A 21,761-nucleotide genomic window follows, 5' to 3' on the forward strand; every position below is an offset into this window, starting at 1 on the left:
CTTTTCAATTTAAACTATGTTATCCCACGCTTATTTCTCAAGGTCAGTCTTTGTTCTAAATCATTCTACATGGGTTTTAAAGTCCAAACACAAGATTTTTCACCATTTTCATTACTCAATCTGATCATCTGAGTTAGGTCACTTTCTGAAGATTTTTTGACAATGGTGTGGAGATGCTAGCAACCGCTTTGTTGGAAATAAGTTGGAATATCTTGTAAAGAAAATCAAAAGCCATCAATTAAAGAAGTCATGTTATACATGTATGTATGTCAGGGTACATGTATGTACATGAATGTCTGTTAGTAAACCCTAGAAAAGAAAATTATTATGGACTTAAGCTCCCTATGTTCAACTATATAAACAAAAGGGTGTCACTCTCATCAGGAATTAGATCAAGAACTAAGAACCAAAATCTCTTCCTGAATAGAAAAGTCAATTTATTCAGTAGTTTCACTAAATTCCATTTGCTTTCCCTTGTTCCACCCAACATTCTCCTAACCTTTTCTTTTTCTCACCTATACTTTGCAAGCAAGCCTCTCACTTTATTTAGTATTTTTCACTTTATTCCATTTTGCTCCTGTGCTCCTCTACCCTTTTTTTTGTGTATATAAGCATCTTTTATCACAAATGCGTCTCATCAGGCTTGTACCTCGAGTATCCTCCTAATGGCCTCCCTTATATCAGGTCTTCGATCAGGTTTACTCTCAGTGCAATCAGCTCCGATTTGGAGAAGCTGCAGCATCTGGTTCGCTGATTCTGTATTGGTTTCAATCTCCGGGTCTAGCAGCTCTTGCTCTCTCTGCTCGGCCATTGCTGACTGCACCCATTGAACCACATCAATCCCACCTTTGCCATTGCTTAAATATTGAGACGGGAACTTTCCAGTAAGGATTTCAAGAATGACTATTCCAAGACAATAAACATCAGATTTTGGAGATATTTGCTGGGATTCTATGTACTCTGGGGTCTTAAAAGCAAACATTGTTTGTGCAGCATTGCTGGGGTTGATTAGTGGATGAAAAGCATAGTCATTAAGAATTGGCTCATAATCTTTGTCTAAAAGAATATTGCTAGACTTGAGATTTCCATGGGGCAAATCATAGGCTGCAAACTCAGTATGCAGAAACTTCATCCCTTTCGCAACTCCTTGGATAATTCTCAAACGGGTAGGCCAGGTCAGCTCCGAATGAGAAGTTCCTCGATCACCTGGAAAAAACATCACACGATCATCAGTCTAGTTAGTCAAAAATCTGTTTCCCACAAATTAAAAGCAATAAAACCTTGCCCTTAATGTTTGGGCAATGTGTGAGATGAAATGTCAGATAGAAGTATTTTCCTAATTTGGCTAGGAGTAGGAATTCCCAACTCCTACCAATGATTAAGCAGAATTAAGTTTGGAAAGTCCCTTACCATGCAAAACATATAACAAGCTGCCTTTAGGAATGTAGTCTGAAATCAACAGCTTCTCTTCTCTCCTATAATGGTAAGCCAAGGGAGTCAAGATATTCCTATGCTTCAATCTTCCAAACCTTCTCATCTCAGCATCAAACCCATCTCTCCCCAATCTATTCATGTCCCTCATCCTCTTCACTACCACAGACAACCCATTACCCATCACAGCCTTGTAAGCTGACCCCAATCCTCCATTCCCCAAAACCTCCGCCGCGGCTTTCATCAAATCTGGCAACCCAAACGTGCCTCTCTGGTCATTCACCATCAACAACTCATTATTCCCTGCATTCTTCCCGCTATGAGAACCCTTCTTGGAATCCCCAGATTTCTTGCTACTGGCCGACCTCAACGCCGCGGCCTGCGCAGAAGTGCTACCTACACTTCTGCTATTTGAGCTTGGCACATGAACTTCAACCACCTCCCCATGGTGTTGAGGTACATGCTCCTCCATGTTTTCCTTGCCAAGAACACTAAAATTCTCCTCCCTCCGTCGCCTCTTATATCTAATTATCATCATCAGCAACAGCATAACCACCACGCCAACAATCACCCCGACTACTATCTTGATGGTGTCGGACGATGATTGGTTTGTTTTTCCTGCATGAGGTTTTGGCTGTTCTGGTGGTGACGGTGACGGTGACGGTGACGGTGTAGGTGCATTATCACATGGCTTCTTGAGTGGTCCGCCGCAAAGTCCTTCGTTTCCGGCAAATATCTTAGGACCATATCTGGACATGTCATCCGGGATTGCACCCTTGAGCTTGTTATTAGACAAATCTAGATCTTTTAGAGATTCCTCTTTAAAGTCAGGGATGGCTCCGGAGATTTGGTTGTTCTCGAGATGAAGCTGCGTCAGATTTTTCAACTCGGTCAGCGATTCCGGGATGGCCCCGGAGAACTGGTTGTTCTCGAGATGAAGCTCCATCAGATATTTCAACTTGGTCAGCGATTCCGGGATTTTGCCGGAGAACTTGTTTTTCGAGAGGTAAACTTTCTTTAACGAGTTCATTTCGGCAAAAAAATCTTTTGGGATTTCGCCGGAGAAATTATTGTTGGTTATTGACAGAGACTTGAGAGCTCCAAGTGTGTGGAAGTCGGGGATACTTCCCGCGAAGTTGTTGTCGTCAAAGCTAAGGGCTCGGATGCCCTTGAGTTGGGTCAAGGCTTCGATGTTGATTGTTCCAGAAAGGCCCATTTTCTGGAGATGAAGACCCTGGACGATGCCGCCCTTAGTGCAGTAGACGCCGGCCCATTTGCATGGGGAGGAACCCGGGATGGGAACCCAGTTGGCCAAGGCCGTAGAGTTGGTGAAGGATGCCTTGAGCTTAAGCAAGGCTTCCTCCTCGGACAAGGAAAGCGAGAGGTAAGGGGAGAAGGTAAAGAAGAAGAGGAGGAGGAAGAGGAAGGGGAGGCGGCAGCGAACAGCGACCATTGCCGAGATGGGACTACAATGAGAGCCGCTGTTGCTGATCGGACGAGGAAGAGAGAAGGTGTATGGGTGGTGGTGGTGATTTGATTTTGTTGATCATGAAATTTGGTGGGGGGAGTAGGAGGAAGAAGATAGTTTGTCATTTTGGGGGTGTGGGGTGAAGTTGTGTGGCTTTGAGAAATGGGGGAATGGTGAGATGGAACTAACCAGATTTTACATGAGAAACTAAGAATAGGGGAGGGGACAGAGGTGAAGAGGCTGTGTTAGAGCTGTGGCATTGAGAGGAAGAGAGGGAGGTTTGGGACTTGATCGAGGTTGACAAGGTCAACAACCTCTGGATTTTCCTACATTTTAGGAGTCCCAACACAACAATTCTTTGCCTGGCTATATCTGTTGCATCTGATTTTTAGTTTACAAAAAACCCAAGTGTTATTCTCAAAAAAAAAAAAAACCATAGTGTTCAGTTTGTTACAAAGTCTAGTTTAGATGTCAACTTTAACAAGACAACAACCTTTGCCGAAATTCAAAATTTTGAACAAAGTCTCAGGTTGGGTTTAGCTTATATATTGTTTTCTAATTTCGGAGACTTGCTCAAATTTAATAGTGGAAGGTATAACATATTCGATTATATCAAATTTATTAGACTTTGCAATTTTGCAAAATCTAATGAAGAGAATATATACGTCTTTCATCACTTCTCAGTAATTTAATAGACACAGCATTAAACGTACATTAGCACGAGTTCAATCCCTTTTTTCTTTTCTCTTATTCCATCAAATTAGGTTTTGAGGATGAGCTATACTCGAATCATCATTGAGAAAAATCAAATGCAAATTACAGAGGTGGCTTCTTGGTATGTACAATTGCTTTGATCTTGTAAGTTATAACGTAGAAGCAAATAGCTAATTGGTGTTGCAACAAGCCTCCATGATCAGTAGTACTCCTCGAGTCCAAAAGTACTAGTATTGTGAAGTGAAAGCCTGCACAGATGAAACTTTAGTAAACTCTGCTGTTTTGAGTGATTGAAAACAAGAAAATGAAGTACACAGACTACTTGCATTATTACCGAAAATACGTTAACGTGACCAGGATCTGCAAGATGATCCATCAAGTTCTCAATGGGGTCTTTCCCAGTGTAAATGGCTTGGAACAAGAACCCTACAAAGGCCAACATTGCAAGACGCCCATTCTTGATCTCCTTTGTTCTCAACACCATCACAGGCTCAGGAGATCCTCTTCCCCACATGATCGGGTCAAAAAAGAGCCCACCCGGGTACCCGACATCTGCCTTGGGGATCTTTTTATGAGGCATTTTAGGCTCAATGGAAACACTCCCAGGATTAAGCATATCTGCCCATCTTCTACCTTCAACCCAACCCATTAGTGCTAATTGCACCAAAAGCAAGGTTGTTGGGTCTGCAAAGTATTCTCTTTCACCTGCCTCAAACCATGAGAAGTTCTCTAGGAAGCCTAGTCTTTCAAGCCACTCTGGAATCAGAATTCCTGCTACTGCAAGCATTGCCCATCTGCCATGCATCAGTTCAGCTTGTGCAAACCATTTTAGTAACTCTGGATCAGACCCTGTAGACATTGTCACAGTGAGGTGTATATTCATGGATAGATAAAATCTCAATTTGGAACTTCTGAGCTTTGCATATTAATATATAAGATTTCGGTCTCTCCACATTTTTATCATAAGTTCTGATCTAGATGCTCAAACTTGCATGGTATCAAAGCAGACACACACATTTACCGAGCCAATACTTTTGGATAACTGGGGAGTGATTTAACACTTTCAAACTATCTTTTGTAGATGGCAGAGAAGTATACCTATCGTCTAAGCTATCCTTGAACAATCATGAACGTGCCACATAAACCTTATAATCCATCACACGTCTTGGTTGTCTTGAGATGCAAGATTCGAACATATATATTGAGGGCTTCACCGCCTTCACATTTTATACATCACCCAATATAATTCATTAACGTATATGACTCAGAGTACTTTAAAGTACAGAATATAATCCCCAAACTGTCTTGCTCTAATTAACTAACTTCAAAATATAAGTGCACACTTGTTTTTCGAATTCATATCAAATTGCAATGTCTAGCTTTATGAATTGCCTAATTATAAACATACCTAATCCAAGGGGGTCGAAGCCAAAATCACCGGGAAGGCTACAATGAACAAAGAAATAAATCAAATAAATATATATATGTATATGTATATATATGCGCGAAAACAGAAGACAGTATTCTGACATTAAGAGAGAGGTATAAATCAATACCTGCCATCAAGCCACTCAGGAGGTGAACTACCAGGAAACCACAATGGTCTATCTGGAGGGAGTGGTTCACAAACACTTGACACCCCTTTGCTTGCTCCAACACGTGTACTATTTCTCCCTAGCATACATGTTGTGACTCTTAATCCTGGGGAATTTTTCCAAGGCACTTCCCTGATTCAACCAGAAACTTTGAGCATGAACAAGAAAATTACAGAAGACTATGAATCTGCAACAGTGTCTATTATAACGCCAGACCCTTAGAAACTAGTGTTAAGAAATCTGAATGTTGAGACTTGAGAGTTACCTGGTTGGGAAGCTTGAGAGAGCAGAAGAGGCAATGGCCAAGGCCATAATTGATAGCTTTGAGCCTTTGGAAAAGGCTTCAACTTCCAGACTGTGTGACACTGTTTCTACTCCTAGTCCTATGAAGATGGATAATCCTTCATTATAACTTAAGTGGCACAGAAGGAAGAATAAGAACCAGTGGCAACTCGCCACGTGTTCTGGATATGTGCTCCTAGCCTTGTACGTAACTGTGAGCAGTCTGAGGTATGTGTGTGTTGGGCACTAACATTTTCACAGCAACTAGAAAGAAATTTTTTAACCAGAAAAATGTTGTAGCATAATCATTGCCCTTGTTTACCAGGTCATTTCTTTTAGTATGGATTCCTAGGTCAATCCAATAGGCAAAGAAAAAGTTATCTAGGAAATAGGTTGTTTTTGTCCCAACGTACAATTGCTATTTTGAAACTTTGATGCTTAACTAAGATCTTAAACGTACATAAACCCATTATTAATGTTAACCAACTGGATCCAATTTGCGGGGTTGAATCTTTAATTCTACATGAGAATTAAGTAATCTGCTTAACCAAGCTTGACATTATGTTAGGTGGTGTAGCTCATCCATTGCTTTCTCAAAGTGACAATAGTGGTCATGATCCTATTAATATTGTTGTGACCCTGCAAGTTAACTTCACTATGCAGCAAAAGAGACTTCCTATTTTGTTTTTCTTGCTTATGCTTAGAATAGTGAAGGGGAAGAGAAACACCAACTCTCACCCATCAAATTGCTTTTACATAGCAAGTAATGTAATTAGAATTTTTCATCAACGAATCTACTAGTACTAGTAAAAGCTTTGGGTTCCTGGACACGTGGCCTGATCCCACACACAAGTAGCATGTAATTTCCATGAAACCTCCTCCTCCTGTTGAACAGTCACACTGAGCACCCAGGAGAAGTAAATCAATCAATCCCCAAAGATCAAAGTCGTGCTTAATTAGGGCAGCAACCTTCCCTTGAAATGCACTCATTTCATTTCATATCATAAACCAAATCCACCAGCAACACTAACATCTCACCCAATTCTCTGTGAATCAAACCCCATATAGATCTTTTCCCACAAAACCCATGTCCTCAACCCACTAGTCCAATTCTCTCAAAGATCAAAGCTTTTCACTCTAAATTGACCATGGTGGAGACCTTACCCTTGGGGCGGTTCCACCACCATAGACTCGACCTGAAGCGGTGGCTCCCTTCCTTCTTGTCCTCCCACAAAACCCTCTTCACCGTTCTCTGGATCGCCGCCTTCGCATCGGTTTTCGTGTGGCAGAGGAACATTGTAGATGGGTTCTCGTTTTTCCGGCGAGTTCCGGCCAGAGCCATGCCGAGGCTGAGACCGGCGGCGTTTAACTTGACGGATTTTGGGGCGGTGGGTGATGGTGTTACTTTGAACACTGAGGCGTTTGAGAAGGCTGTGTTGGCTATTTCAAAGCTGGGGAAGAAGGGTGGTGGTCAGCTCAATGTGCCTCCTGGCCGGTGGCTCACGGCGCCGTTTAATCTCACTAGTCATATGACTCTGTTTCTTGCTCAAGATGCTGAGATACTTGGAATGCAGGTAAGCTGCTCTTGAAATTTAGGACTTGGAATTTGATAAGAATTATGGTACTCGGTTTAATGAGCTGATGGTTCAAGTGTTACCTGTTATGTTGATTTTTCTTAAGGATTTAAGCCATACAAAAAGAAGGATAGGTGCTGGTACTAAATGATAAAGAAACTTAAGTTAAATCTTCAATCCACCAAAAAAGAGGAGTTAAATCTTCAACCTTTTTTTTTTACTTAGAAATAAAACATCCAGAAGCTGCTGTAGTTTAATTCAAAAGTAGCTTACGATTTTGTTAAGCATTCTGATTTCCTAGTCTAGGTTCTTGTGGTGAGAATAGGGTTGTGATAGGAATGATCATATGACATTAACGTTTATCCTAGACTAATTTACAGTTTACTTATCCTACAAGCTTGATAGTAATATATACTCAATTAGTAATCCCTATTCTTGGCTAATTTAGCTAAAAGTTTCTTCTGCTGAGTTAGTTGGCATTGGTTGGAGAAAGCATTAATGCTTGCTGGATCTTATGGAACCTCTAGTTCCATATTTTGTTCTTGTCTGTAAAAATCCCCTAGGTACAATGAGCCCAGCATGTGTGCTTTTTAGCAGTAAGCAGTACACAACTTAGAGGCTTTGGGCTTTGCTGCAAATGTTAACTTATCATTATGCACTCACATATGAATAATATTCCTGCTTTGTCCTACTGCCCCAATCTCTGGAAACCAATCTTAAGCAGTAGATCAGCTCATGATTTGAATAACATAAGTTAATCACACTCTATTATGCCTTCACCCAAATTGCCGTTATTGTTTTAAACCTTTCATGAGATGTAGCATACTACGGAGAATATCTATGCGTTTTTAGTCATAATGGCGTCATTCATGGATCCAAAAAGATTAGGGTGTCAATAAAATTTGCAGTTTACATGACTTTGCTAATATTCTTTGCCCCTTCAAGAATGATTAAGCAACCTGGATGAGATCTTGGACAAACACAATATAATTTTTTGCCCAGTCTCTGATGATGCGTTTTCTCTCCTTTTTGCATTGCAGGATGAGAAGTATTGGCCTTTGATGCCTCCACTGCCTTCATATGGGTATGGAAGAGAGCACCCTGGGCCTCGGTATGGAAGCTTGATTCATGGTCAAAATCTTAAAGATATTGTTATAACAGGTAGTACATTTCTCTGTATTGACCTTCAGTTCATAGTAATGGTGTATTAAGTTTAAATTCAGAAGTTCATTATTTGGCATACACTTTGAGGCTGTAAACCTTTCTTGTTAGCAATCATGTCTATCATGGATACTTCATAATAGCATCTTGCTGCCCAAGTGCATGTTGTTGTTGGTTTTGAAATCTACCTTTGTTGTGAGTAAATCAAGAAGTAGGTCTGTAGATTGAAATTTTGTAGACATTATCCTGCTCAGAGGCCAAGTTGTGAACCTGTCTTTCTTCCAAGGGCTTAGTTTCTTACTTGTGCTAATTATGTTTATGTATTCACTGATCAACAGGACATAATGGTACCATTAACGGTCAGGGTCAAACATGGTGGAAGAAGTATCGCCAGAAGCTTCTCAATCACACGCGGGGTCCACTTGTTCAGATTATGTGGTCAAGCGACATTGTAATCACTAATATAACTTTACGAGATTCTCCTTTTTGGACACTTCATCCATATGACTGCAAGAATATTACAATTAGAAATGTTACAATCCTGGCTCCCATATTTGAAGCTCCAAATACTGATGGAATAGATCCTGGTAAGTTTGTCCTGCTATGGAGGATCTTTGTTCACCCATACTTTTTAGTTTGCTTGGATCAGTAATGGTATCTGGTGCAGATAGATTTTGGGTTGTCACTATTTATCCCATCTGATGAACTTATAAATATTTAGAGGCATCATTGCACTAAAGAAGATATTAGGCGAAACAAAAGACAGGATGAAAAGTGACAATTCAGCTAATATTAGGACAATGGGTGGAGAAATGCTCCCGTTATTAGGGGGAACTCACCTGTGTATTTGAGGGATGGTGATGATGATTGAAAAGGCTGGCCATGTTATTTGGTTTTAATTTGCCTGGATCTCGCAAGGGTTGCTTGAAGAGGAAACTATTCTTTCAGTGAAACATAATCCTGTATTTCATCTACCTTCAATCTAAGTGGCTATTTGTGTATTTCTGTTCGTGTTTGTCTGCTTTGCTCTTTTATGTCAGATCTCTAAGAATATTGAATAGCTTTGATTTTTGGTAAACAGATTCCTGTGAGGATATGGTGATTGAGGACTGTTACATAAGTGTGGGGGATGACGGAATTGCAATAAAGAGTGGCTGGGATCAGTACGGAATTGCTTACGGACGGCCATCAAAAAATATACTCATTCGTAACCTTGTGGTCCGCTCTATGGTCAGGTGAATATTACGCCTTTCTTGCTATCTTACTCAGCACTTTTGCAGGCTTTCATTACATGCTTGTTGCATCGTGGCATTATTTTATCTTTTGCAATTAAACTTGGAAGGTGTGAATAGCACCCCTAGAGAGTCCTGCTCCGGAGTGCGGGTGTATATTAGTGCAGGAGGGTAAGGGGCATGGTGAATAGAAACCGGCCTCCTTGAAACTCCTTGTTATCTCTGTCTGGGCATGCTTGACTTCTAGCTCCACTAGTTTTGTTTTCTAACATAATTCCTAACTGACCTAGGCATGTATTCCATGCCAACCCAAAAGCATAAGATAAAAAGTAAGAATAAAGGAGAAAAACGAAGAGATGAAGAACGTAAGGAGAATTTCGACCCTATAAAGTCTCTGACTGGAAAGTGAGGAGACCAGCTCCTTGATCTTGACTAGGATATTGTTAGAATTCTACTTGTATGGCTTTTGCACTAGTGTTGGATGCCATACAGCAGTAGCTGAACTAGTAAGAGCCTTTATCTTTACTTGAATGCTAACATGCAGCCAGACATTTATGGCATCTTGAACTCATTAGTATCCAAAAATTGTCAGAACAGTGCTATTCCTTTTCTCCTTTGTTGTTTGCTAGTATTTCTGTCTATTAAAGAGTAACTCAAAGTTACCCTTGGTTGAAATGCAACAGCGCTGGCATATCAATAGGCAGTGAGATGTCTGGTGGAGTTTCAAATGTCACGGTGGAAAACCTGCTTGTGTGGAGCTCAAGGCGTGCTGTTCGGATCAAGACCGCCCCTGGAAGAGGTGGATATGTGCGTCACATAACCTACAGGAATCTGACGTTTGACAATGTTCGAGTTGGAATAGTTATCAAGACAGACTACAATGAGCACCCTGATGATGGCTACGATCGAAAGGCTTTTCCGGTGCTTAGGGACATAAGCTTCACAAGCATCCACGGACAGGGAGTTCGCGTGCCTGTCCGTATCCATGGGAGTGAAGAGATTCTGATAAGAAATGTGACTTTTCGAGATATGTCAGTGGGGATTACATACAAAAAGAAGCATATTTTCCAGTGTGCCTTTGTTCAAGGTCGTGTAATAGGGACCATCTTCCCTTCTCCTTGTGAAAATCTTGACCGGTATGATGAGCAAGAAAAGCTGGTGAAGCACTCTGTCTCCCAGAACATGACAGACATAGATTATGATTTTTGAGGTGAGCTCTCCATATCAATGGTTTATACTTGTGGAGGGTCCTCAACAACTTCAAGACCTGTGTGGGAGGCGCAACTTGGGACGATGAAGATGGAGCTGTTTGTGTTATTTTTCCATTTTCCATTTCTCACTCCCATCTTATAGCTTTTTTTTTTATGACATGGAGTTGTATATACCGAAAATTTTCAGTTCACTAAGAAAGGCACAGTTTGATGTTGTCATGTTGTATACCACTCAACTGTGCTCACAACTTGCACAAGTAACAAAGCTTCTGTCTTACGTATAATAGCTTCCACCGAGGACGGGAATGAGGGATCACTTGGTCAATGTAAACATGCAGGCTAAGCAACAAATTTCAAGTCTCTTAGGACAAGATGTTGAGATTAATAATATTAAAAAAGGTCCCAACTGTGAATTTAGTCAAAAATGTCGGATTAACTTAAAACTTGTTCATGAAGTTGCTGAGAAGTTCCTTATCATTGTTATAATGTTTATGACAGGGACCAGATTATCATTTACTTGTTTCATGAAGAAGTTGGTACAGATTGTTTTTTGGTGATAAGAAAATTGGTATAGTTGAGCAAGTCTTCTTGATTAATAATTTAAACCATCAACTATTCACTTCTGAGGAAAAGGCTCAGCAAATCCTATGAGTTATAGGCCTGTTTTTTCCTGAATAACTGATTTATTTAGCCTCATTTTTTCTGCTCTGAATTGATCTAATCATAGCAAACATTTGCCCCAAAATGAAGGGGAAAAAAAAACAGTGAATATATCCATGCCATAAAACCTCATATCAGGTCGGTGGTGACTGGTGACAGTACAAGATAGTAGACAGACAATGAAACAAAGAGTTAAAAAAGAACCCACAGAAAAATAAATTTGGATGGAAAATGAAAATCAATGTGACATCCCACCAACCACACATTTGAAAAAATTGTAAGTTCAGAAGATAGCTAGGTATATAATCATTTCAAGTTAAGGAACTTGCTAATTCCTTGTGCATTACATGACATTTTTGCAATGATTTATCAAATCATGTCACATGTGAAAAACTCAAATAACCTATACCATAATCGTCGATGGTCAATTAACCCATACATATGTATGTTTTCGCTTGTAGAACTTTAATTATATACTAAGTAAAATTTTAGCTAAAACAATTTTTCACGCATCACATTTTTGTAGGGTAGTAACACGGCAGGATCCAATAATAATAATATTTTTCTTGTTCACTTGTTTTTTTCACTCAAGATCCAGTATTCAATATTACAAGATCTTGCTAGCCAACCCATTCAATCCATTTTGTACGGTCCAACCTATTTCATAAGTCATAACCACCCCCATAGAAATGAAAGGACTGGGTTCAACTATACCCCATAAGTCAGACAAAAAAAAACTATACCCCATAAGTCAGACAAAAAAAAACTATACCCCATAAGTCAGACAAAAAAAAACTATACCCCATAAGTTTAAGGGTTTTTATCCATTTACCCCATTTTCCTTTTTCACTTACCCCATTAAGTTTTTTTAATTCCCCTTTATCCAAAACACTCTAAGGAAGTCTTCCTTAATACTCCATTAAGTTTTTTTTTTTAATACCATTTTACCCTCACCCATTTGTTACTTAGAGAGAGAGAGAGAGAGAGAAACCATATGAGACTTCGTCAGAGCCTGGCCACCGGTTGTCGAATTCCGGCCAACTTTCGCCTAATTCCGATCATTGGCCGCTGCCCACTGAACTTTTCTGAAACCTCGTCAGAAGTCCCCATAGAGGTCGTCGGAGATTTCATAAGTCACCGGAAAGGTTTATTGCCTCCAATAGACGTCTATTGCCCCCCAATAGAACTTTCGGTAACCGGAATGAGAACTAATTTTCCTAAAATTAGACAAATAAAATTTTGATTAAAGAAAAAAACGAAGAGATTATATCAATTTAAAAACGTGTATTGCCCTCCAATAGACATCTATTGCCCCCCAACAGACATTCAAAACTTTTTTTTTCTTTCCTTCCGTCCCATTACTTTAAAAAAAAAAATCTATTTTGGGCACCCAGAAATTGATCTAAGCACCCATGTCCTCTTCTCCTTTCCGGTTGCAATCAAACTCGAACCCGGTAGTCGGAGTCGAACTCAGACCAGCAAGGCATTGAAGACCGGGATTTCTTCGAGGTCTTGGAGCATGGATCAGCGACGACTGGGATCGGACAGCAGAGAGTAGGGCCCATGAATTCCGGCCTTGCATCGAGATCCGAGTTCTCCACCGGCGAGGTAGCTCCAACCGGAGCTTTTTCGTCGTCTTCAGGCAAGCCGGCAGAGAGAGGGAGGAGAGAGAGAGAGAAGAAGAAGTCGGCGTCGGCGCCGGCAAAGAGAGAGAAGAAGAAGGCGTCGACAGAGAGAGGGAAGAGAGAGAGAGAGCGCTGCCGAAGTGAAGAGAGAGAGGGAGGAGAGAGAGAATGCATCGTGTGACTGGAGAGAGGAGTTGAGTGGCACGTGTGTAATTATTTAATTAAGATGAGGGTAAATTTGTCATTTCTCCCTAAGTTGGGTTAGTGGGAATAAAAATCTGTTGCTGGGTAAGTATTTAATGTTTTGGGTCAACAAACCCTAAGTTTAATGCATAAAGATTTTTTTCTTTATTGGGAAAACAATGATGTTCGGTTCTGGTCCATTTCCTAACATAGCAAGCACATGATATAAATACTAGCTATCTCGCAGTACCAGCAGAGTTAGAACCCTAACTATATCCTCCTCGATCGATTAGCTCTTCGATCTACTACGAATGTCTGTAAAAATGAGCTTTTTTCTGGACCTCCATCGAATCTTCACCTTCTTAATGATTAAAACCAGTCGCGGTTAGTCTCAATATGACTATATAAGAAAGAATAATACATTTTCGCCATGTATTGTTTAACCATTTGATTACGATTATCATCATTTTATTTTGTCCGATACACTAGCTGGTTCAATTTCCCCTTGATTGCATGAACCAAAAACAAAAAATGCTGATAGCTAGATGCCTACCCAACAAGGCAATTAACAAAGCCATTCAGAGAGAGAGAGGCAAGTAGTGCGGTAGCCGGTAGGGTACTACGTACTCATCGATCGATTCCAATTATTGATTTCTCTCTGCATTGCATTGAAGTTTGATAGCCACGAAAAAATAAATATCTGGTAGCTAGCTATTTGAACCCTGCTGCAAAGATATTGAATGAAAAAGCTGCTTCAACCTGCTGGAATTTTAGGTGTAGTCTAGAGGTAGACGAAGAAGGAAGGAAGATCGAGGCAAGAAAAACGAAAGGAAAAGAAACGCGAAAGATCATGAAGGACTACATTGTTACTGACTTAAATTCTAATTACAAAATTACATGGACTTTTCTTTCAAAAAAAAAAAATATATCTCAACTTTTAATAACTACCAAAATTACCAAAGTACCTACCCTAACATACTCCTAACACAACCTGTAGATCGAATTAAACCTACAAAAATCTGAACTGATCGAAAGTCTTGGTCTATACTCTGCATGTAGTCATATTTTTATATAATTCCCAGAGGCCAGAGCAATAAATCAACTAACCTCCTTGAACGTAATGATATTATAATGTAGCCCTGCGCTTTATTGGTTACTAAACATCGATCTCTAGCTAGCTAGCTGAATCCATCTATTTGGTGGAAGTTTCAGAGCCAGAGAAGTTTTTACTGCGTAAAACTGATCATGAATGTGTAGGGTTAATTAATTATAAGTTAACCCAGAAAAGTTGCAGTAGTCGTTAGTATCAGATGGAAAAGTATTATTGAGTAATTTAGAGCATATATACTACAGCAAGAACATCTAGAAAAAGCTGAATCACTAATAGTACGTTTTACATGATCATTATCCAACACCATGTGAAATTAGGGTAAAATCCTCAAATGGTACCCGAATTATCACCAAATGCACTTTTTAGTACCTATAAATTTTTAGAGAGTCTAGTGGTACCTACACTATTCCTCCGTTAGCCCCTATGGTACCTCCGTCCATTATTCCGTTAAAAATGCCTACGTGGCGGCCATGTGAGACTCATGTGAGTAAAATAACAAGGGTAAAATAGTATTTTCATTCATATATAGAATTATAGTATTATAATATATTGAAGGTCTATAATTAAAAAGTAATTTGACACATAAAAAATAAAAATAATACCCAATCCGTTCTTCCCTATTCTCGGGTTACTTGGGGTAATTAATTTAAGTATTTTGTTTGTGTTTAGTTATTTTTTATAAAAATTAATATATATTCATTTGGTCAACTAATGAGATAATTTTTTCTCAAACAATTAATAGGATTAACCAATGGAAGTAGTAAGTAAATGGTAAATGTAGATATTCACTAATTAAATTCAATTCTAGCTCTTTTTTTTTTTTTTAAACCAAGTTTAATTTAGTTTTATAAAAAAATTGTAAAAAAAATAGGGTTTTTACAATTTTATCCCTACTTTAACGGAATAATTGACGGAAGTACTAAAAGGGTTAACGGAGAGATACTACAGGTACTACTAGACTCTCTGAAAATTTGTAGGTACCAAAAAGTGCATTTCGTAATTGTTTGGGTACCATTTGAGGATTTTACCCGTGAAATTATCAATGGTCACTAACGAGCTAGCTCCACCTCTATAATTACTAATTACGCTACATCGATTAATAATTTTGATCCCTGGACCTAGTCAGCTAGCTAGCTAGTACATGCAACGTACTCCATTAATTATTACTAGCTATATATCTTTTTTTTTTTTTTTCTTTTTTTTTAAAACCCCACCTCATTCCCATCCTTGATGGGGCTCGAACTCCTGACCTCTTATATATGAGACCAAAGCCTTACCACCCCACCAAAGCCTTAATTATTACTAGCTATATATCTAGTTAACTGATTACTTAGGTCGTTTTCTTCTTGACCCCTCCTCTATCCCATGGCGATGACTGGTCACCAATAAGTCGATCTGGACCTCTAATCAACCATGCTAGCTAACAATCTTAAATTTCTGATCGAGTGGCCTCACAGATCGACCACGGTGGTCCTCAACATGTTTATGTTCGTCGATTGACAGCCTTGGTCGAATCACAAACCACATGTAGTACGTGGTCCTCAACAAGCTAGAGAATCTATGTTGCTTGATCGATCGAACTGAACAGGGGTAGCTACCTATACACGGAGACGATTGTCAGTTGTACGTTCATCGTATAAAGTTTGTTATATCAAACCATCAACGGAAGCTAATCTCAATATTGGATGACGGATTTTTATCTTTGTGTCTTGATTATTGAAAAAGTATGATGGATGTCCGATACAAACCTTAACAAGAACAGTTAGTTTAGTCTTAGATTTCAGTAACGAATAAAGTTTAGTAGGAGTACGGTATCACAACCTTAACTTGCACAAAAGAGCTAAGAATGTACGTAGTTACTACCTTTTGAGTTTTAAGGATCCGACTTTGTAACTTTAGTGATTACAACTCTAAACGTTTATATATGCTTTTGCATCTAAACGAAATTTACTAAACAGACCCTAAAAGTAGTCATCCAAATATCAGCTATCGCCACTCAAACGCAATATTCGTTGATTGAAATTACCCGCATCTCACCACTAGACCACTCTAAAGTGAAAATGCTCTGCATATGTCACATTTAATATCTTTGTAATCGAGCCGCAAAGTTGGAAAAATTTTATCGAGAGAGACCGCGGTCACCTCTCATGATTTGAGATCAATTTATTTTATTTTATTGGACGTGAGTTGACATGAGGTAACGAGCTAGTGACACACTCATCTAATCTGTATTTAGACTAAGGTCTATGAGAGTATCCAAACAAAGTTAAACTAACCCCCCGCTGTAAACGCACGAACCTAAAGACCTTTTAAACTTTCTGGCCACAAACCGGTGAGCGCACAGGGGCGTAGCCATATGGTAGGTTGTCTGGCCTGTAGACAGGATTTTGGCCCCAAAAATCTTTAAGTATATGTATATTTCCCTTCAGCCCATACTAGCAAAAAAAAAAAAAATTATATGCAACAACCCTGAGCCGCACTGGTAATTTGGGGATTTAAAGTCTGATTTAAGGATCACATATTCACAGGTACAAGCCGTTCTTTGCTTTTGTTTGTTTGATTTGGAGAATTAGAGTTGCTTTTGTTAGTTTGTTTGTTTGATTTTGGGTCTTGACCTTTTCTATTCCAGGACTTGACATTTTGTGTTCTGCCGTTCTGGGTCTTCGTCTTATGCGTCAACTTTGCAGGTAGTGGAACTGCAGCTGCAATCCTTCTTTGACAACTTTGATCCCTGAGCTACTGCTGCTAATTTCCATCAAAGTACCTAACCGTTAGACCTCGTTTGGTTCACGGAAATGAAAGTAATTCCTTGGTTTTTCCCATATGAAGGGAAATGAAATTTCCCTAGAACTTTCCATTCCGTTGTTTGGTAATATAAAGAAAGTTATCAGGAAATTTGCTAAAAAGTTTGTAAATAGTGTAATAAAATAATATGGTGCGAGTAATAAATGTAAGGAAAGAATGGGAGAAAGTGATTCCTTTGAAGTTTGGAATGAACCACTTTCCCCCTTATTTTCCCTTCCTTCAGGAAATGATTTCCTTTTTTTTTGCATCACAAACGCAAGAAAGGAACAAGTTTTATTTCCTGATGTTTACTTTCCACGAACCAAACGTGGCATTATTGTTGTCGGTATTTGTTTTTAGATAAAAGTTGGTTTGCGAAAAGATCTTACAAATTCCAACTTGGAAAACCTTAACATTGAAGTTGGTTGCTTTAACGGCTTCTCAGTGCTGGCCACTGCTAGGATATGTAGCAATGTCCAAGGTACAAGGAAAATGTTTAATTGTTGGCATCTCTTTTTATAAGTAGATAGATACATAACAATGATCATTTTAGTACAAGTGCTTGACTATTGCTTGATAGACTGATGTTGTTTTCCATCTAGGTTTTATATTTTTAAATTCTTTTCAGGTCTTATTAGTTGTTGTGATTTACTTATGTCTAACAAGTTTGTCTACTTGTTTTCTTTTTGTTCATACAACTTCTACGTTTGAGATTTCTTTTACATATCTTTAAATTCATGGTTTTTGGCTTCAAAAGTCATCATCCATGTAAAGAACAGCAGAGCACAAAAGTACACATGTAATTTGGACTAACATGATTGCAGTTTCAAGGTTAGCTCAAGTGCTCAACTTGTTGCATTTATACCGTTCCTATTTATATTGTAAAACCTATATGTAGTACTCTTTAGTTAGTTTATTGTTGTTGTATAACAAATATATGCTTGTAGTTTTTAATTTATGGGGTTTGGTTTTATTTCCCACCTGTTACATACAATTAAAAAATAATAAGGGCGTGAAGATGAGCCTCTCACTGAATTTCAAATTATATATATATATATATATATATATATATTATAAAAAATTTGTGCACTTCTAGTTAAATTAGCCTAGACAAATTTAAAATCCTGAATCCGCTAACGAGTGCGCTGCTAGATATGAATTTTCATGCTAGACCCCTTGACTAATATCTTACGGCACCAGGTGATTGATTCACAGGTAAAACGGACCACAGGTCCACAGCCCACCTCGAAGAAATATCTGGCTCTGGTTTTGGCGGGACAGAGACGGAGAGCGAGAGAACAACCACGCAGTTCACGTGGGTTATAACAAATTACGGTGTCCACTGCCACCGTCACTACCACAGCGGTGGAAGAAGATAAAACCACGTATCAGTCAGCGTATAAACCCGTGAAACTGCAGTAGCTAAGCACAGTTTAAATGGCACATGCAATCTCTGCAACCCCACACAAAATTAAAACTACTGGTGGTGAGTGTCGTGACGTCGCCATCACCGTCACAAGGAAAATGATCTGCTCCGGAAATTGCACTCCTCCACATAGGAAAGAAGGGCGGTGCGTGGGGGGCACACCACCCCGTCGTCGTCGTCGTCGACTTCTCCTTATCCCCGCGATTTCCACACAGGGTTTCATCTGAAACTGACTGCTGGTCCCGCCGTGGAGCTATTTGAACAAAAAAAATAAAAACACAAACGTAAAAAATAAGGGAATCTCAAAATGTACGTTGTATATCGGTCACTATTTGAGGTACGAACTCAGTGGGCAAGAACAAGTATTGTGTTCCACTAATTTGGTTATTCGTATAATTTTTTTGAGTCTAATCCAATTTCTAATCGTGGTTTCTGTCACCATTAACTACAGAGGAAAACCCAACATATAGTATCTAGGTATGAAATTGAATCTATGCTTTTGCTGCGCAGAATATTTGGTAACGTAGCTTAGGGTCAAATTGGACCCCAACATGTGTGAACATTATTAGGTATTTGTGACCTTAAGCATAGTTAATCGATCAATGATTAGGTCTTGACACTTAGATTTATACACCTGTTTATGGCATAAATGATTTAGATTTTGACTTTTGATGCGGAGATATAATATGCTTTGATAAAATTCTTGTGAATTGGACTCATTTTTGTTTGTTGCGTGACTTTTTACACTAACATTATTGTATAACATATCTTGAATAATGTAATATAAATTATATTTGATTAAAATATCAAGTTTAACGGTGTTTAATTATAGACCTGACATCAATGACCACAGTAAATTGTAAATTTAACAGATATTTTAAAAAATCAGTAATCAGAATGTCAAATGATATAATGCTACTAATTATAATTCAATAACTAGATATCAAAATATTAAAAGTCACATCATTGGGGTTTTCCATCTCATTCATCAAGCTTCTCGTTCTCCCAACTTTCCCGTTCTTGCAAAGTGCATGCAACAATGTGTTATAAACCACAATATTCGGGCCATTTAGAGCAGGTCCACCAGTTGGGTCACCAAGGCACTTACTATTCATTATTTTTTATGTTTATTTCTACCTTCTGGGTCACGGGCACAGTTTCCAAACTGACCTGGTGACCTCTGGGTCACTTTCGTGACCTGCAAACCCAGGTCAGTTTGGAAACTGTGCTCGTGACCCAGATGATGGAAATGTGATGACTTGGATTTTCGTTATTTAATTTTGGTAGTTAATAATGGACCAATTGTACTAATATTTGGTATTGTGCTTTATTCTTAAGTTGTATGTGAGGTGGAATGGTTTTTGTACGTATAATTATTTGAATTTCACAGTTTAGGGGGTTGCGTGAAGTTTGACTTTTTATACGTTGGGATTCTTCGAAAACTTCCTTCACGAAAGTTGTAGAGCGCGTCAATACGAGTTCGTAGACATGCGGAACGCGAGAATTGGAGTTTGTATGAGAAAGTTTTGGCCATTGGAAGGAATTTCCATTTTGGTATAAATAGAAGTTTCCCAAGTTGGAAACTTACTATTTTCATTATTTCCATTTCCAGAAAACTCACTTCCTCTCTCTTCTCTCTCGGCTGCACCTTCAGAAACGAAATTTTCCGTCTGACCCGACTCGAACCCGGCAACCCGACCCGGCTTTTCCGGCAAACTGCGGCGGTCTCCGGCAACGAAACTTTCCAGATAGGATCGTCTCCTCCGTCTGGTCGTCCCTCTGGTGTCCTCTAGTGCCGATTCTCCTCCACGGCAGCGCTGCAAGGCGGCGCAGTTGAGTGTTTTCGGACCCGATCGGTTCTCCGATCTCCGACGTCGGCGGGGCTTCAAGTTGAGCTTGGGGAGCTCAGAGCAGCCTCCTTGATCGATCCTTGGTGGTTGTTTGGATCGATTCACGTAAAACTTGGTTCAACTCAGATTGGATTACTGTTCACGGCTTGTGAGGTAGTTTTCGACCCTTTATGCTTGTTTTCTGACTTCGAGCTAGTTATAAAAGTTCACAAGCATGCTTAAATGAAGAACTTTGATGTTGGGAGTTTTGTGAAATATTGAGTTTTGGCCGGCGGCGGTGCGCCACTGCCTGTGGCGGCGTTCTGGCGGTGTTCCGGCCATGTATGGGGCTGTTTCTAGTATTATATGTTTTCTACTCGTCGATACGAGCGTTTTGATATATAATACTCATATTTTGGAGTTCGTATGAAATTGTTATGATTTTTACGATTTCATACCGGTTGATTTATTCGATCCGTGAGGATTCGAGCGTCCGATCGACTTGTGGTTTGGTCATATCGATCGTGGACGTATTCTGGAGACTTTGGGAGGTCTCGGATGTGGTTTTGCCTCGATTGGCGCCACTTTGGGGGATTTTAGTTCAAAACAGGGGTTTCAGACTTAAATAGGTTGTGAATTGTTACTGAGTGGAAACCGTATGTGATTAGGTACTTGACGAAGTATTTTGGACGGTTGTTGTGGGGATTGGCTGCTTTGTTCTTGGTTGAAGACGCAGCGGGAGTTTCGAGGTGAGTGATCTCACAAGGTTCATTAATGAACGGAATACCTTTATTTTGAGAGTTATTTAGTAACTGCAAACTATAGTTGGTATTAGTAGGCATTCCTGAGTGGATGACTACGTATATATATATATATATATATATATATACGTGAAATATATATGTGTTAATGCTTGGATCCGTGGGGATCTAATTAACGATAAGTAAAGAGAGAGAGAGAGAGAGAGAGAGAGTGACACAAGCGAAGTATAGTGGTTCACCTCCCGCCTTAGCGGGAGACTACGTCCACTTGAAAGCTTAACTAGTGTGTGTCGAGCCTTGCGGCCTAACAAGATTACAAAGTGTGTTGTAATAGAGTGTGTTGAGTTGTGGGAGGAGAGTTCCTTTTATAGGTGAAGGAGTGCTCTTCCTTTACATTTTCTTAGATGTGGGACAAGAACCCACTATTCTAGTCTTAGAAAAGCATATTGTGGAGGCAACTTGGCAAGGCCGGAAAGGTGGCTTTCCGGCGACGGATTTGCGACTTCCGGATACTGTAGCGTAGCTTGAACATAGGGCTACAAGATGCAAGTAGTGGTTGGGCCTCACCATGGCTTGTGGGTGTCCCAAAGCCTCACCATGGCTTGTGGGTGTCCCAAAGAGGGTGTTAATTATGCTTGGTGAGATAGCAAACTAGTCATGCTAGTAGAGGTATCTACAATATGTTTTGGTGGTTTGTGGATTGCGGAAAACAAT

The 21,761-nt window shown here is 39.5% G+C and overlaps 3 protein-coding genes across 3 annotated transcripts; 1 reads left to right on the top strand and 2 right to left on the bottom strand.

The window, feature by feature from the left end:
- Positions 1-208: 208 nt before the first annotated feature.
- On the bottom strand, positions 209-3,045 carry LOC133714297 (pollen receptor-like kinase 3). The gene is made up of 2 exons (XM_062140396.1): positions 1,411-3,045; positions 209-1,206 (listed from the first exon to the last, which is right to left on the bottom strand). The coding sequence occupies exons 1-2, from the start codon at positions 2,882-2,884 to the stop codon at positions 638-640; spliced, it is 2,043 nt and encodes a 680-aa protein (XP_061996380.1). The 5' UTR covers positions 2,885-3,045; the 3' UTR covers positions 209-637.
- A 568-nt stretch (positions 3,046-3,613) lies between these two features.
- Positions 3,614-5,629, bottom strand: LOC133727132 (photosystem I chlorophyll a/b-binding protein 6, chloroplastic). Its single transcript, XM_062154759.1, has 5 exons — positions 5,474-5,629; positions 5,170-5,340; positions 5,022-5,059; positions 3,948-4,462; positions 3,614-3,861 (listed from the first exon to the last, which is right to left on the bottom strand). Exons 1-5 carry the CDS (start codon positions 5,518-5,520, stop codon positions 3,841-3,843), a joined length of 792 nt encoding a protein of 263 aa, XP_062010743.1. The 5' UTR covers positions 5,521-5,629; the 3' UTR covers positions 3,614-3,840.
- Positions 5,630-6,398: 769 nt separating this feature from the next.
- On the top strand, positions 6,399-10,890 carry LOC133714300 (probable polygalacturonase). The gene is made up of 5 exons (XM_062140399.1): positions 6,399-7,064; positions 8,105-8,225; positions 8,564-8,812; positions 9,307-9,460; positions 10,141-10,890. Exons 1-5 carry the CDS (start codon positions 6,639-6,641, stop codon positions 10,664-10,666), a joined length of 1,476 nt encoding a protein of 491 aa, XP_061996383.1. The 5' UTR covers positions 6,399-6,638; the 3' UTR covers positions 10,667-10,890.
- The last annotated feature ends 10,871 nt before the right edge of the window (positions 10,891-21,761 follow it).

This window comes from Rosa rugosa, chromosome 1 (genome assembly GCF_958449725.1).
Source record: "Rosa rugosa chromosome 1, drRosRugo1.1, whole genome shotgun sequence".
NCBI classification, from domain to species: domain Eukaryota; kingdom Viridiplantae; phylum Streptophyta; class Magnoliopsida; order Rosales; family Rosaceae; genus Rosa; species Rosa rugosa.

Excerpts from the sequence above, each read along its gene's own strand:
- LOC133727132 (XM_062154759.1), bottom strand. The coding sequence starts at position 5,520 with ATGGCCTTGGCCATTGCCTCTTCTGCTCTCTCAAGCTTCCCAACCAG. Across the intron at positions 5,060-5,169 it reads CCTGAGTGGCTTGATGGCAG|CCTTCCCGGTGATTTTGGCT; the intron begins GTATTGATTTAT and ends TGTTCATTGTAG. Across the intron at positions 4,463-5,021 it reads CTTCGACCCCCTTGGATTAG|GGTCTGATCCAGAGTTACTA; the intron begins GTATGTTTATAA and ends CAATGTCTACAG.
- LOC133714300 (XM_062140399.1), top strand. The coding sequence starts at position 6,639 with ATGGTGGAGACCTTACCCTTGGGGCGGTTCCACCACCATAGACTCGAC. Across the intron at positions 8,226-8,563 it reads TAAAGATATTGTTATAACAG|GACATAATGGTACCATTAAC; the intron begins GTAGTACATTTC and ends ACTGATCAACAG. Across the intron at positions 9,461-10,140 it reads GTGGTCCGCTCTATGGTCAG|CGCTGGCATATCAATAGGCA; the intron begins GTGAATATTACG and ends GAAATGCAACAG.
- LOC133714297 (XM_062140396.1), bottom strand. The coding sequence starts at position 2,884 with ATGGTCGCTGTTCGCTGCCGCCTCCCCTTCCTCTTCCTCCTCCTCTTC. Across the intron at positions 1,207-1,410 it reads CTTGTTATATGTTTTGCATG|GTGATCGAGGAACTTCTCAT; the intron begins GTAAGGGACTTT and ends TGTTTTTTCCAG.